The 15,984-nt window shown below is 50.3% G+C and overlaps 1 protein-coding gene across 2 annotated transcripts in view; it reads right to left on the reverse strand.

The window, feature by feature from the left end:
* Window positions 1-15,984, reverse strand: part of GRIK4 (glutamate ionotropic receptor kainate type subunit 4) — a 159,212-nt gene that overhangs the window by 53,016 nt on the left and 90,212 nt on the right. Inside the window, exons 1-2 of one of the 2 annotated variants that reach the window (XM_068659239.1) lie at window positions 7,579-7,724; window positions 2,908-3,072 (exon numbers count right to left, since the gene is read on the reverse strand). In XM_068659239.1, coding sequence (XP_068515340.1) covers window positions 2,908-3,052 — 145 coding nt within the window. In that variant the 5' untranslated portion in view covers window positions 3,053-3,072; window positions 7,579-7,724. Of the gene's footprint in view, window positions 1-2,907; window positions 3,073-7,578; window positions 7,725-15,984 lie in introns of those variants that run through there. The other variant, XM_068659238.1, reaches the window with a different exon arrangement.

Raw genomic sequence — 15,984 nt, forward strand, 5'->3', positions numbered from 1 at the left:
CACAACCACCCCAGCAGCTGCAGCTGCCTTCAATGCAAAATCCAACAGGATCACGAAAACGATGGGACAGTTCTTAGCACATCCAAACCAATGTCACTGAATGTGCTCTGAAGCAGCGGTGTGAATAAATAGAAATTAAAAATCATCTAGTTGCTCACTCTGACTGCTGGCCTGCCCTGAAATGTTGGGATTAACAACAGAGGGATGCTGAAAAGAAGGATGAAACGATAGGGGACAGGGTGACAAGTAGAAAACCTGTCCCTCCCTTGGCATCAAAAGGAATAAGGTGTTTTAGATAAAGACACGATTAAACGAGCTGTTTTGGATCTCTGTAAAAGGAGCTGAAACATCAAACACAAAGAGAAAACAAGCTTTACTCAGAAGGGCAGAACAGCTCAATCCCCAGCCTTCCACTGCAAACTCATCTCCAAGCACGGGGCTTTACAGGTGTCGCTTACGGGAACAGTCAGTGTTTGCCTTCATTCATACACAGAGCCGAAACAGCAAATCAGGCAGGAATATGAGTAAGATTGACTCAGATTTTACCTGCTACGGGAACTGTGATTCTGTGGTCCCTGACAGGAAGAAGTCTGAGTCAGTCAGGAGGAAAAGGGAAGGAAAATAGCTCGATGCCAAGCTGGAAACCAAGTCGCAAGAAGTCTTTCCCCTCCTGAAGCTCCAGCTGCACACACAACACCGCGATGGGATGTGGCAGCAGCACTCCTAGGGCGGCCAGGTGAGCGTGCTGTGATATTTAAGGGGAATCTCAAAGGGCATAAGATTTGAGAGCAGTATTATTAAACAGCCGTCCCACTGCTTTGCAGCCATAGGTTAAAATACCTAAAGTGCTTTTATTAATATTGCACTGATATTTGTTATTGCACGTAGTGTTAAAACTGAAGTCAGACAATTGAAAGCCGTGAAAGGCTTGGTATTTAAGTTACAGGATCTGATTTGCTTCTGCTAGCAGAATATATCAGGAATAACTTCAGTGACATTAATGGCGGAATCATGCAGAACCCAGATTTTTCCTCCTGTAAGAAATGCTTCCAGACGTTTTTCCCTCTGAAGAAAAGGCAAATAACATATTGCAGGATTCTGTGAGCTCTCACTTCACCAAAATCAAGTCGTTTTGCTCCAGTTTCTACTTCTTATGTTCTTTAATCAAAGTAAAGAAAACAAAGAAAATCTCCCTGAGGTAGAAATTCGAAATGGAAAATTGCCTCTTCCCCACTTATCCCATTTCCACGTTCTCCCAAACACCACATTTGCTGAAATCAACAATTTTGCGCATAACACTTCCTCCTCGGCAAATGAGTATTCTTCTGCTAGAAAAACATCCCAACAGAAAAAAAACCCAGAGCAACACTGCAAGCGACAAAGAAACCCAGAAGCTGCTGATCTTCCCCACAGCTGTGGGGTCACCTGGCGATCGAGCCTGCAGAAACACTGCTGCACGGCACGGGTTGAGGAGAAAGGAAAATGAATGGATCTGAAAACTGTTTCCTTCAAAGGCACAGCAGGCTAAAGCAAGCTGGCAATTTTCTCATTTCCTACGAGGCTCGCTGGGAGACGGAGAGTATTTTCTGGGAGAAGCTGTGCACAGCCTCGGGAACACGCAGGCTGTTCCCGTCCCTTTTCCATCCTACAGGTGACCCAGCCTGTATGCTTGGATTTGCACAATCCTCACCAGATGGGAAGACCACGAAAACCCTGTAGAGAGGGATCCAAAAAGACAGAGAAGTGCTTGTTTTAAACACCCCCTGCGCTGCTGCACGTGATGAGCTTAATCTAGCCTGCCTGATGGGCGAATGGCGCTATAAATAGGCGCCCAGGTACCTGCTGACGTGCACTTTATTAACTGAGAGCTTCTATAAATAATGACGATGCTAATTGAGGAAAGGAAGGTGCTACCTGCTGGCCATGCCAGGCTGCTGGGCCCATCCTGCCAGCTGCCTGGGGAGCTGCACCTGCCTGCTGGGCTCCCAGGCACGGGGATGCTCAGGACTGCACAGCACCAAGACCAAAGCTACAGGAAAAGGCAGCCTGCTCTGACCCACAGCACCCTGCTGTGCCCTCCTGGGATGCCCTGCAGGCTACGCAGGCTTGGGAGTGAGAACCATGGGGGAATGAGTCCAAAATCCTCATTTAAATGATTTCTCCAGCTTCTCCAAGACAACTTGTAATAAAAAAAAACACGTAGTCCTCCCCTGAACTCAACGGTTGTTGCAGAAAACATCCTAAAAAGAAGCTATCATCTCGCAAAGCATTTTTCCCTTTTACAACAAGAATCTCTTGCAGATCCTTTTGGCCTCTATCACTCTGGCTCCCAAGAGGTCTGTGAGATGTTGACCATCGGGGATTTTTAATCCACCAGCGTGCAGTTACCACGTTGGGCATCGACACGAACACCTATCCCAGAGACCTGTTTGCATTAGAGGATTTTAAGTAACATGGAAGGCGTGCTGCTCTTTCAAAAATAGCTCTTTTCAATCCACATGATTTCAAACATCACTTGAAAATTCCACTTTGTGTAAACAAACCCGCTGCCAATCTAACGCTCTGAGAGAGCCATCATGTTTGCTGACACACAGCCTTCCGCGGGGTGTTAAAAATAACTTAATTGCACTGAACTTGCCCAGAGTCTCTTATTTGCGCACCATCGAGGGCTTTACAACGGAGCAGCACCTCCTGTATCACTGCTCCTGTTTACTGACACACGGAGTGAAGAAAATAACTTGTCCCGAGCTGCTGAGCTGAGCGGTGGCAACGCTCATGGTGGGACCTGGGTCAAAGCCTCAGCTATGATAAATTTACGCTCTGCAGCGAGTGCAGCGTGCCAGGAGCCTCCAGAGAGGTGGCAGAGAGAAGAGCAGGGGAGGAGCAGCCCCACGGAGAGATACTCACTGGTTTCTGCCGTCTCGTACTCGCTGTCCCGCAGCAGCTCGAAGATGTCCACCTCCACCTTGGCCTTCCCCGCCCGCTCGGGCGCGCGGTTGATGCGGTTTTTGGCCAGGGTGATGGAGAGCCGCTCCCCTCTGCTGCACTCCATCGGGTCATCCAGGATGGCAGCTGCGGGATCAAAAGGGGATGGCAGAGGTTAGGCTCAGGAGGACTTCACACACCCCAAACCCCCGGCCGTGCGCCCCCCAGGCTCTCCAGCACCGTGCCAGCAGCCGCTGCAGCAGCGTCACTGCTCCTGCCAGCGCATCCTCCCTCCTGCGCCCGGCCTTTCGCACTGTTTCGCCCACCTCCAGGCCTTGCCAGACACGGGGGCGGTGAAGTCTCTGCAGCAGCGGCCGCGTTACCTGCCGGCATGCTGTGGCTGCCCACGCTGCTCAGCTCCAGGTGGTGCCAGCACCCGCATGCTCCAGATGCTCCCGCAGGGGGACCCCTGGCTGTGCCGTCCCCGACAGCGCTGACCAGGGCACTGCCCCACATCCCGACACACCAATAATGAAAGAACGTCCCCAAACAGCCCCGTTTTGTTCATAAAAAAGCGCTGGTGCTGTATTGAGAGCAGCCCATCAGTGCTGATAGCTGGAATATTTCGGGAAGCACGTGGGCAGCCGTGGGTGGGGAGGGACAAATATTTTTCAAACAGAAAGCACTTGACTCTTGAACTCAGCTCCTGGGCCCACCCACTCAAATCTGTGTTAGGCAGAGGGTGATTGTAGGGGGTAGTATTTTTATTTTCTTGACGGAAGGCAACAAGCAGCCAGAGCCGAGCGTTAATCACAGCTTTTCATTGAGCTGCCGCAGCTTCTGCAGCCCCCCCAGTACCTGGGGGGTCTCCTCCAGGTTGCCTGGGCTTTGTGGGGTATATCAGAAAGGCACCGACACTTGTCTTCCTTTTCTAAAGTCACTCCAGAGGGAGCCACGTCGTTCAGAATTGCTGCCTGGGCTGGAGCAAGCCCTGCACGTGCAGATCAGTGGGGCTCCGCTGGGCTGTGTGGCAGGGAACTGTGGAGCTCACTGCAGCTGGCTGCCTTCTTAAAGCTCTGAAATGCATCGTTGTGCTGGTTTTTCCTCCCTTTTCTGCCTTTTTATTTACCCAGTTTTGCATTTTCAATCTTGGGAGCACATGGCTGGTTGGAAAATGCGGGTGGGATGGTAGCACAGCCATACATAAAAGGAGAGCTGTCTGCTTCCCAGGGAAAAGACATGTACCTGGACTCTAGAAGTGTCCAGCAGTCCTGCATTCCATATAATTTAAGGGACAGCCACGAAATTCACCTTTCTGCACCATTTGTGAATCAGAAAATAAGCATCATGGAAGATAACTGGGCACCAACCCCGCCAGTGAGGCAGAGGTGGCCCCCCCTTAACCCGATTTACTTCGCATCCCACCAATACCCACTCGGGAACTCTTTTTCCTGCTCTTCCCAAGTTTTATAGGAACGTGGCTGAACTCAGGACTGATGAGGAGAGACACGGCAATACTTCTCGGAAGCGATGCACAGATGTCTTGGCGAACGTTGCCTGTCCTCCAGGCGACACCAGCTTCCCTGCTCTGCAGGCACGCACGCACCGGCGTTATCTGCAGGCTCAGGCCGTTAATCTCAATCTCATTAGGCAAGGAAAAAGGTTGGGCTTTTCCTCCGAGGCCAGGAGCACGGATCACAAGTTTTGTCAGATGTCGATGCGGCTGGTGACCGCTCTTAATTACCAAGAAGCCAGGAGAGGAAGGGGCCAACCAAGCAGCCTGCTCAGGTCCCCCCTTCTCCAGGAAAGCAGCAGCAGGCAGAGAAGGTCCTGAACCATCCCCATATCTCAGCAGAAGGTCCTGAACCGTCCCCATTTCTCATCCATAAAGCCGTTTGGTGTCTGTGCACTTTTCTCTTTGGCTCTGCTTCCAGGAAAGGGTAGAGCACTGCACTTAGTCAGATGAGCATCACAAAATGCCTCCTGCCTCCCAGGTGCTGACAGAGCAGAATTAGAGACCGGCGGGGGGAGCGTGCATCAGCACCCTACGCTCATTATTCTGCAATTTTGGGCTTCAACAGTCACTAAGCCGGACAGCCTTTCCAAGTCAATTGTCATTTTCCAAACAAAGTTCACTTTGCTTTTCCACCGCTACATAGTTAAACACATTTTAAAAATGAAAGACTTGAAGCTGAAGTGGTTCTAATAATCTCCTCGGGTCAGCTAAGTACAAATGTTTGCACAGGGATGTTACGTCTCTATTCTGGTTGATGGCTCTTTTTTTTTTCTCATTGTTATTTTTGGAAATCTTGAAACCCTCCCTATGGCTGGTAAAAAATACATAAATTGCCTGTTCAGTTCTGACAGAAACTGAGATTTGCAGCCCACCTGGGGCTCCAACCCTCTTCTCTGCACACCACAGGATGCAGCCAGACGGCCCAAATGCCATGATAGAGGTGGTGGTGGCACACAGGGACCAATCACCAAGCAAACTGCAGCACCGTCTCCCATCTTCCTGCAGAAGAAACCCCACAAAATCTGCAGAAACCCCACACAATTTGTTTCCTTGAATTCTAGGAGACTAGTTAGTTTTAACCACATATTAAACCAGTCCCCAGGACAGACTGGGTAATGAGACCGAGCTAATCTTTATGTATTATAGCGAGAGGATGGAAAAGGTCATTTAATGTTTAAAAAAGGTTGGTTTTAAAACTTCATGTCTTGGGATGCAGTGCCAAAGCTCATCTAATAGTGGCATCATTAAGTATGAACGAAAATCTTTATATAAATTCCCTTTCATCTATTCCTGTCTATTAAAAATGGGAAGCTGCATCAAGTAAATCTTTAATCCTGAAAACTTACAGCAAAGTCTTTGAACTTTGTTGGCCTTAAAAATCACTTCTCTCTTCCCCGTCATAATAAATGTCTCCAATCTTGACTGCCTTCGCCACGAATTATGGGGGAAATATTTCAGAAGGAGCTGAGAGCACCGGGGCTGGCGATGCTCGATTTGGGCTGCAGAGGATTTCACGGGGGCTGAGACTCAAGTGGAGCCAGCAAGGACCGGAGGTGCTGAGCTTTTCTCAGGAGGAGCTGGCTGGCAACATCTTTTCCCATGGGATATTCCCATCATGATGGATAAAACTCCTGGTTAGAGTAATAATTCTTATTTTAGTCGCTATGCCCAGGTTTTCCTTACATCTAGGACAAAGCCCACAGATCCCAGAGCCTAGAAGCCAGAAGAGCTTATTGCTTTGGGTGTGCACTGGAAACAGTTGGCTTACGGTCACTCAGGATTCAAGCAACAAGGGACTTCTTATTTGAAGTTTCCATCAAGCCCAAATTTCAAATTAAACACTCTGAGTTGATGATTCAATAGCCAGGACCAGAAGAGAGGCATCGCTGGTAGCCAAAGACATGCAAGGTGGCACGACGGTGCCTCTGGGAACAACAGCATCCATCCCTTGCCTCTCCTACATCCACCACGCTCCCCTCTGGGATCCCCCAGTCCTTGGGGACACAGGAACACGAGAGCTTTGTCCAGATGAGCTTTGTCCCCAGCTGTGACCTCCTTAAACTCCAGAAGCCCTGACCCGTGGCACGGGCACACGTGGCTGCCTTTATGTGCCCCGGGGAGCTGACCTTTGGCTGCAGCATTTCCACTCCTCTTAGGCAGAGAGCAGCCACAGCAGTACAAGAGGCAGGTGCTCCAACTCTGCTTTTCTCCTCTTGCCCTGAAGAATCATCTCCTCCAAGAGGAGGACGGCCATTCATTGCCCTGAACAACTCAGTCCCACTGCCTTTGGCCAAAAAGCTGATGGGGGACCGGTGGTGCTGTCAGCATGCGTGGTTCAACAGCTGGGATACAGCAACTCACCCTATTAAATGCACCAGCCAGTTCACAGACACCCAAATTCACCCCATTTCTATCCTCAGCTGGGTTTCAAGCAGCACCAAAAAAAGCAGAAAACCTTTATTTTCCCGTTCCCCTAAGCCATGCAGCTCCCCAGGGTGCCAGCCGCCAGGCTCACGGCACGCGCACGCCGACAAGCCCAGCACGGTTCCAGTTTTACTGCATATCCCTGCTTAATTCATGGCCCGAGCACCATCTAACGAAGCAACATTTTTATAGTAATAACAGGGAGCAGATGCTACAGGGAGGTTTGTACACTGCTACGACAAGCAGAGTGCAGCTGACCTTCCCCGTTAACTTTATTAAGCGTTGTTGGGTTTCCTCAGAGGCTCTCCATGCCGCCGAGATGTAACGCCAAGCTCAGAAACACAAATGTGTGCAAACACATCTCTGCTCTGGTGGCTTGGAGATGAAGGTTTAGCCAAGGCCTGGCTGAGCAGACATGGGATTTCACCATCCATAACTGTCCCTCTGAGCTAGGAAGATGCAAAGCCCCCCACAATATTTCTCTGGTCTCTTCTCTGGCAGGGTAAGATCCCACCTCCGACCTCTTCCAATTCATACTGTAAGCACAGTCCTCACACCCGCTGTGCTCCCGGGATGAACGGCCAAGAATTGTCACCTCAGCTCCACCAGACCTCAACCCTTAGAAGAGCCAACACCTCCCCCAGGAGCCCATCCTGGTCCCGAATCCAGGAACCAATGCACAGCAGAAAGCCATAACACCCTCCAAAGCTCACATGTCCTCAGGTGTCCTGCTGGGACTCACCAGCCCCAGGAGATGCCCTGGGCCATGAGAAATTATCCCCACAGCTCCAAGCTTTCTCTTCTTCTTCCTCCTGCCCTTTTGCCTGCTGCTCCCCGACCCCTTTTGCTACCATCACCACCCCAGACCCACCTGCGCCTGCTCCTGACTTCATTAACACCAAATTAGCTCAACCAACAAGAGGCTCCGGGCTCATTTAGGGGGACAACAGGCTAAAGATGGGTGCAGGACTGCCTCGTTTTGCAGGCTTCCCTCTGCTGCATGCAGCATCCACCCCTCAGGCTGTCAATACAGCAAACGATCAGGAATTTGCAGACTTCCTCATTACGGGGCTGCCAAGTATAGCTCCAGTGGAGAAACAGGTGGGATTGTGTTGCCATTATAATCTCTGAAGTGCTGCTTAAAATTAAAATAAAAAGTTGTCAATATGCTATCACTCGGAGAGGAGAGAAGATCTCATCGAGGAAAAAGAAAATCTAAAAACATAAACTCGCTCCTTCACAGACAAAGAGACTGGATAATGTTTGTCTGATCAGCGCAGCGCAGGGCTATTTATTGCTCTTGGCCAACATTTGAAATCTGCATTTAAATGGAGCTTCCCTCTCCTTGCTGCTATCCAAAGAGAGCGAATTCAGGAGAGACGGGGAAGGGGAGACGTGATAAAAACAGCTCAGGGCTTTAGTTTCTGCTGCTTGAAATGCAGCCTCCCTTTTCTCTTCTTTAATAATTGCTTTGTGTACATAAAAGCAGAATGGCAGTCTCTGGGAGGGGGGAGTTTCCAGGGAGCCAGGCAATGCTGCTTCCCTCCTCGAGCTCTCTCTGCAGAGAGGGGACCCCTTGGCCATGCTGCTGTGGGCAGGTAAAAGCTCTGCCGAGTCCTCTGGCAAGGAAAAAGCATCTGCAAGACAGGTCTCGTCTCATCCTCTCGCTCCTTTGCTCATGTGCAAGGAGGAAAACCCACTCAGGAGACAAGGTCCTGCTCTTCCCACCGCAATCACCCGCTTTTTCCAAATACAAAGCTTGCCAGGAGGCAGCCAGCAAAGCACCTGAGCTGGGAGACAGGAGCGGAGGTGCACAAAGGGACGAGGAAGGGGTCTGACATGGAAATGCCACGTCCAGACCTGGATCTCTCCTCTCGTGCAGAAGCAGGACAGCAAACCCAGCTCCTCCAAAGCCAGCCAGCAAAGTGCTGGGGGTTTCCACTGCCCCAGACCACAGCTACCAATAAATCCCAAGCTGCAAATTCAAATAACGTCTAAACCTCTCCAAGGGCTTCCCAAAAACGAGGAGAAGAAGCAGGGAGAAGGAGAGATGGCTGCTTGAACCTCCCTGAGGTGCAGGGTCAGGCTGAGGCAGGGGATACAGAGTCAGGGCTCTGGAAGTAAGGGATGCTGGAGGCCTCGAGGGGACGAGGTCCCTTGAGGGGACGATTTTGCCACAGAACTGCAGCTCCTGGCTGGACACTTACCCCTATCCACACGCAGTCGGTATTAGTGCCTAAATCTTGTTTTCTTAGGAAAGCAGCCTAAATCCACTGAAGTTGTGAACAGGGTTTTCCTGCCTGTCTCTTGCTTCAGTAACGTCAAGATAAGTTGAGTTTCACGAGCAAGGTTTTCTGCCCATTTTCTTGGTCCCAGGTGACCAGCAGCAGCTGTGGTTTTTAGGAAGAGAGCAGTGGGAAGACCTGGTGGGGCCAGCAAATTTGGCAAGCCCAGTAAAGAAGCAAGATCTTAATTAAGTCAGGAGAGAGCATAAATACAAGAAAAATAACCACGCAAACCCCAAGTGCCACTGCCAGGCAAACAAACAAACAAAAAACAATAACGAAGGAAGAAACAATGCAGAAAATTCTAAGCTTAAAAAAAAATAAATAAACGCCAACAAACAAATGGGGAAAGTCCACCAGGATTTATAGCTCTAATCAGAGATCGGGGAGGTGGCAATGCACAATGCAGCCGTGGGGCTCTGGAGGCTGGGAAGTGGCTGCAGAGCCCCAGACGATGCTGCACGCTTTCCCGGTCACATACACACAATAAAGCATGTTCTGTACCTACAAGACAGATCATCACAACAGCCCGGGGCTCTGTCCCCAGAGGTGGCCGTATTTCAGTGGCAGCCAAGGCTGCTCCAGCGCACGCGGCTCTCTGCAGCGCTCTGGGATTTACGGATTGACAACGATGTAACGAGAGCAACGCTGCCCAAACGGGCACTTTGCTCCTCTTGCAGGTGGAGCCATTTCTTGAATCTCCAGCACGCATCAGGATGAGAGGAATTTAGAGCCAGTGGAGTTACATTTATGTAAGCAGGGTTTGGAAAAGGCCATTTGTGACCATTTTTCCCTTAGCCCTTCCTGGTGGCTTTGCATTTAAGAGCGGATTTGCTCTTCTTTCTTCACCTCCCTCCTTTCAAGGATGCTAGCTGGGGTTTTGGCACCGCTTGCTGATTTTTCCCAGGTTGGCAAACACGAGCGCACTGCAGAGGAGGCACAGCTCAGACCAAGTGATGGAGTGGAGAAGTACCAGGCCCCACTTCCAGGCTCCCCCCAGCCAGCTGATTAATTGCATACACAGCGACAGCAAATAGCCTTGGATGTGTCCCCAAAGTCAAGGTGAGAAGAGGTAAAAAAAATTGTACTAAGAGATCTGGGGTTCTGCTTTTACACCATATTTTTTTTTTGCACCATTTCTGCTCCTGTTACAAATCATTAGCCCCTGCTATTATTACAAATCTCTACCAGCTATACCCAAGGACAAGGACCTGCCATGCTGGATGCAGATCCCAAATATGACAGTGCCTTAAGAGACAGGAGACAGACAAATGATAGGTGGAATGGTTTTCAGTCGCTTGTGATGGATGAAGAACAGAGGCGCGATGAGATAAAGCGTCTCCCCAAGGTTTTGTAAGACCACATGGCAAACAATCAGAGGTAAAATGCCAAAAGACTTCAGAATCCCTTTTCTAGCACCTCAGCCTTTTTATTTGGTGCCACTGAAACTTGATGTTTCTGCTTCAGCCCCCAGGCACCCAGGTGCATCGCAAAAGCCAAGTAAGAGCCATTAGTTGAGCTTTGGGGAGACTGGAAGCTCCAGGAGAGGCAGCACATTGAGAGATACGTGTACGAAGATAAATAAACACCTGGGTCAGTGCTACTTGGCTGGGCATGGACGGATGGAAGGCTCAAACTACACATGGAGCTTTTACCAGCAGCTGAGAGGGTCGGGATGCACAGAGGACAACTCATGGCCCCTAAACCAGGTTGCACTTTGGCCCTAATGAGCACAAGTTGGCCTTTTGGGTCAGTGCTCCATGCCCTGGCCCTATGGGGAGCACCACGTCCTACCTGCCAGCACCTCCTTGTCCCCACACTGCCCAGCTGTCGGTGCACAGAGCTGCAAGAGAAGAGTGTGGCCTGGGAGGAGGAGGTGGCTGCAAAAAAGCTGAGCAAAAGATGGGCAAGGGTGGGAAAAGGTGACCTTGGAAACCTCGCCCCGGCTGCAGATGGCCCAGATGTATGAAGCGACATGGAAGAGCTTGATCCAATTACCAAACAATGACACCCGAGCCCTTCAGGATCGTTTTCGTCTCTTTGTTTTACTGTCAGAAAAAAAACAACTTTTCCTGCTGAGTCACACCGAAATGAGATGCTAAAGAGCTGCCACACCAGATGTGGAAGCCCTTCAGATCCAATTTCCATCAATCTACACAGCCTCTATTTATTTATTTTTTGCCACTCAGCCCTCAGCGATTTAATAGGTTACTTTAATGTCTTCCTGCCTTTCCTCCCTGGCGTGCTCTGCTCACGGCATTTTTTCCCCTGACTTTCAGCTTCTGGATGGGAGAACAAGACAGGAATTCTCTTTGCCCTGGGTTCTGACATGGTTTTCCCTCCCTTTGCATCCCTTGTAGTAGCAAAATGCTGGTTCATCTACACTCAGCTTGTATACCTGATTGATACGAAAATGATGATGTGTTGATGGAAAACGGCTTTTTCTTTCTTTGCTTGTGTACAGTGGCTCCTGTCCAACCCCCAGGCAGTGCCTGTGCCCACTTCCCTAATGCTGAATCCACACTGCAGCTGAATGCAGGACTGCAGCACGTCAGTGCTCAACACCAAGACTCAGACTCAGAGCAGAAAAGGCACAGTCTCACCACCAAGGTTTCCAGAAGCCCATCTTTCGCCTTCAGCACAGAGCCTTCTGACACCTCCTGCAAACACTACCATCTCTAACACAACTTTCTTGAATATTTCTCCTCGGGGTACCTCCACGAAGCAAAGAAACACTGCCGTGCCCCTTCAAAAGAGGCCAAGAAACACGTGGGTACGCAGGGAAGCTGAAATGAATTGAGACCTGCAGGTAACGCGCATCAGTTACAGTACATTACATTCTCATGTGGGTGCTCTCATTTGGAAAAAAAGCAGCTCCGCTTTGTTGCTAGATTACTTTTTAAGACGAGGAACCTACAGAGACCTAAGGGTTTCTCGTGCCTGAAGTGATGCGCAATAACATCCCTGCTTGAGGCAATTTGTCTTTGTCCTCTGGAGAGCGTGCCTGTGCGGGGTGACAAACACTGCCTGGAGAATCGTTGGCACAACAGAAAGTAACCGCAATATCCTCAAACATTACTCAAACTTTTCCCCCAGTGTCTCTAGGTTTCTCGTACCACGTTTCTGTAGGAAAAGAACCACTTTTAGGCAAATGGATTTTGCTTTCAGCTCGGGAGCTCATTACGGATTCCCCTGCATCTGTGCAACGTGGAAGAGAAAAGTTTGAAATATGTAAAACTGGAAAGGGTGGAAAGAAAGAAAATAAAAAGCAAGGATAAATAAAAAGCTCAGCGGCACGGACTAAATTGAACCAGACACAAAAGCTCTTAGTGAACGTGATGGAAGAAACCCATAGGGAAAGATCCCACAGACTCCAGCAGCTCAGGTACGAGGGGTGGTGGAAGCAGCAATGCGCTCACGCGGGAGCAGAGAGGAGTTGGCACCAACGCTGGGTCACGAATGAGACGCACCAGCACCAGCCACACTTGTCTTGTAAAGCAGAGGCTGAGCAGAGTGAATTACATCCCCTGCAGTTTATTATGATGCTTCTTCAAGAGGATGCTGGATTAGTTACATTAATGCAGCACGGAACGGGATCGGGTTCACAGTGATAAGCTTAATTAAACAACAGAGTTATCCATAGGCTGTGGTTTCTGTTAGAAATACGCAACACTTATGTTGATTAATTAAATAAAGTCATGGTTCAGACCATTAAATCCTCCTACGTCCAACCACCTTAATGAGGAGCTGAATCTAGCCAGACATCTCGATACTGTCAAGGCTGAGCACAAACCAGGGTGGGGGGCTCCCACCGCGGGCAGCCTGGATTTCTCTGCTGGGGGCTGTTCTTGCTGCTGTCACTTGGACAGCTAGAGCTGCTAGCCGCAGGTGGCACCACGATCCCCCTGGATCTCAAAATCTGTAAAAAAGGCACCTTAATGCAATGCTGAGAACATCTCTGAGACAGAGAGCTGCGTGCGCTGCCCTCGCTGATCCGATTTGTTCTCATTATCCCAGCCAGCAGGACTCGCCTGGAGAAACAGCGCTGCCTTGCCGTCCTCTGCCCACGTGAGAGGTGCCCAGGGCCTCCTCCAGGACAGCAAACCGCCGCCTCACACCCAGCACTCAGGCCTCCCATCCCCATCAACCTCTCCTTGCCATCCCTCTTTCCACCCGCATCACATCCAGCTCCGCGCTCCAGCTGACAAGGAGCACACAGAGTTAAAGGGGAAAGCCTTGGTCCTAGTGAAATCTCCCTCCGTGAGACTCGATAGGAAACAGGAATGACCCTTCCTTTCCCTGTTTTGTAACTTTTTAGTGTTTCCTCCTTGAGCCTGGGAGGTTTTCACACCTCGAGTGCTTAAGGGAGCAACCTAGAGCGAAAAGCCAGCTTGGGGGCTGGGGTTTGCTCCTGCTCACCTCTCACAGCCCCTCCCAAACCCTATGGCCATTAAAAACCCGAGCTGGTCTAATTACTGGTATATTTTGACCACATGGAGAACGTTATTATCAGCCTTCCCTGCTTCCCCTGGCCTGTTCTCATGAATTGTTCATGAATCCATCCCGATGCCTGCAAAGGGCTGGGCTCATGCCCTCTTGTGCCACCGACGGATGTGGCAATGCAGGGGCTGAATTCAGCCTGCGTGCCTGCTCCTGCCAAAGGAGATGCTGTGCTGGGAGTGCACGTGGCTCGGATACATGACGGGCACGCAGCTATCGGCGGGTGATGGATGGATGGTGGCTGGGGACGGGCACCGTCCTCCTCCCGGCTGGCACCAGTAACTCCTGCCGTGCCCGCGGCCTCGCCGCAGTCACCTCCTGCCCAAGTGAATTACAGGCGGAGAGAAGGGGCCGCTCGCGGGGAGTACCAGATCGTGCCTTCTGCGTGCTTGCTGCTCCTTACGGGATGTGAATCAAGGGTGCTGCAATGGGACGTCTGGCACTGACTCTGGGGGGAGCCAAGACGCGGCCCTAAGTCACCGCCGAGCCCATCAAGTGGTCCCAGCAAATTCTGCAAGGATGATTATCAGCCCCTTCAGCTCTCCCAGGCTTTTCCCTCTTTCTTAACATAATCTTAGCAGATTGGGAACTGGCTAATAACAATAATAATAAAATAAACCTCGTTTACTATCAGTCACAGGATTGGAGCTGTTCCCTCCATCTATTCACTATCCCAGAAATTGCCTTTTAAATGGGTAACAATGATTGTGAGGGTCCAGTTATTACCTTGAAACCTCGCATTTTGATCCATCCAGTGTTGTTCTCTTATATAAATAACAGTTATTACAGTAAAGTGATTTTTCCCCTCTGTACTTCCAAAGAGTTCCTGCAGGAGATGGCAAAGAAAATGGGTTCCATTAATACCTCACTTAGGCCCTGTTGCTTTCATACTTTAACTCCCGTCATTAATCTTCTAATGTGTCTTTAAACAAATGTCATTTATTCCACAACTCTCTGGCAGCTATTCTTCCCTCTTTTCTCCCATCCCTTTCCCCCAGTATCCTCCACCGTGCGGTGGGAGCTCTTCCTCCCCTGACTCATCAGTGGGTGGTGTGCTCCTGCCAGGCAGGGAGAAGCATTTCGGCTCTTTTTCAGGCGGTTTGCTGGTAATTACAAGAAAAAATATGAGAGCCCACAATCAGGAAATACACGTCTGAAGGAGCCGTGATGGGAGGATCTCTGTCCTCCCCGGAGCCGTGCGGGATGACTTTGCTAAGAGGTTATTCTGCACTAATCCAAGGGTGCCAGTCACCTCCGCGGCGCTGGGTCCTTGTGCAGGCTCTTAGCGCAGGGAAACGCTGCCTCTGGCACGCAGCATCCTCTTCTGAGCATGCTACAAATGCAATTGCCAGATGCCACTTTCAGCTGATTTGATGCCGATAAACAAGGCTGTTCATTTCATTACACAGTCACAGGTCAACTGAGTGTGCACCTACCCACCTGCCCACAGCACTCGAGGCAAGAACCCCTGCGCCACTTCTCAGCAGGGAGGGAGACGTGCTACCAGCCCCATTTCGTGGGGAGCAGAGGCAGAAAACGGCTGCAGCTCAATTTGGCGGCGGCATTTCCACACCAATCCTGCCCCAAGGGGGTGAAATCCCAACCAAAGATCTAATTTCTGCAGGGGGTTTTATTAAAATTGAGCTCGTGCAATTATAAAGCCCCAAGGGTGTAAAAGGACCTGCCTGTCATCTGGAAGAGGGAATTGAACGTGCATCTTCCCCATCCCAAAATCTGCATCCCTGGAGCAGCCCTGCCCTGGGGCACAGCATTGAAGTTACTTGTGTAACTTCAGGACGTTTGGACTTCTTTGTTCTGCTCCTAAGAGTTATGACATTCCTTCTACCCTTTCTCAGCTACAGCCTCGTCTTCATTAGCATCTGTCAAGTCCAATTAACATGTGCACCAGCACCAGGGAAGATGATTTCTGAAGCCTCCTGTGCGAGACAGTTGGCAGGAGCCTCCCCCCTGGAGAAACACGAGCAAGCCCCAGCATGGGGCAGGTTGCCAACCCTCTCCAAACCACCTCCCCAGGGAGCCTCGCAGCATCTTCCCGTGGTGACAGAGGACATTTTGCATGCTGGGGAACATCTGACTGCTCTCTGACCCTACAAGCCCGTTGAGCTCTAAGATACATCGATTAGGTATCTACTGGTCTTTTCAGCAGCCTGCAGGGTTGTTAGGTGTGGAAGCAGCGGGGCGTCCCACCGGGCCTGGTAGCTTCATGCTGGATTAACCTCCACGTGGAGAGGTCAACAAGGCATCTATGTGCTGCTGTAACCCTTCAGATAGGGCTTAACGGAGTAAGTTGTGCAGAGGGTTGATCCTTGGCTC

This window comes from Anas acuta, chromosome 23 (genome assembly GCF_963932015.1).
Source record: "Anas acuta chromosome 23, bAnaAcu1.1, whole genome shotgun sequence".
NCBI classification, from domain to species: Eukaryota; Metazoa; Chordata; class Aves; order Anseriformes; family Anatidae; genus Anas; species Anas acuta.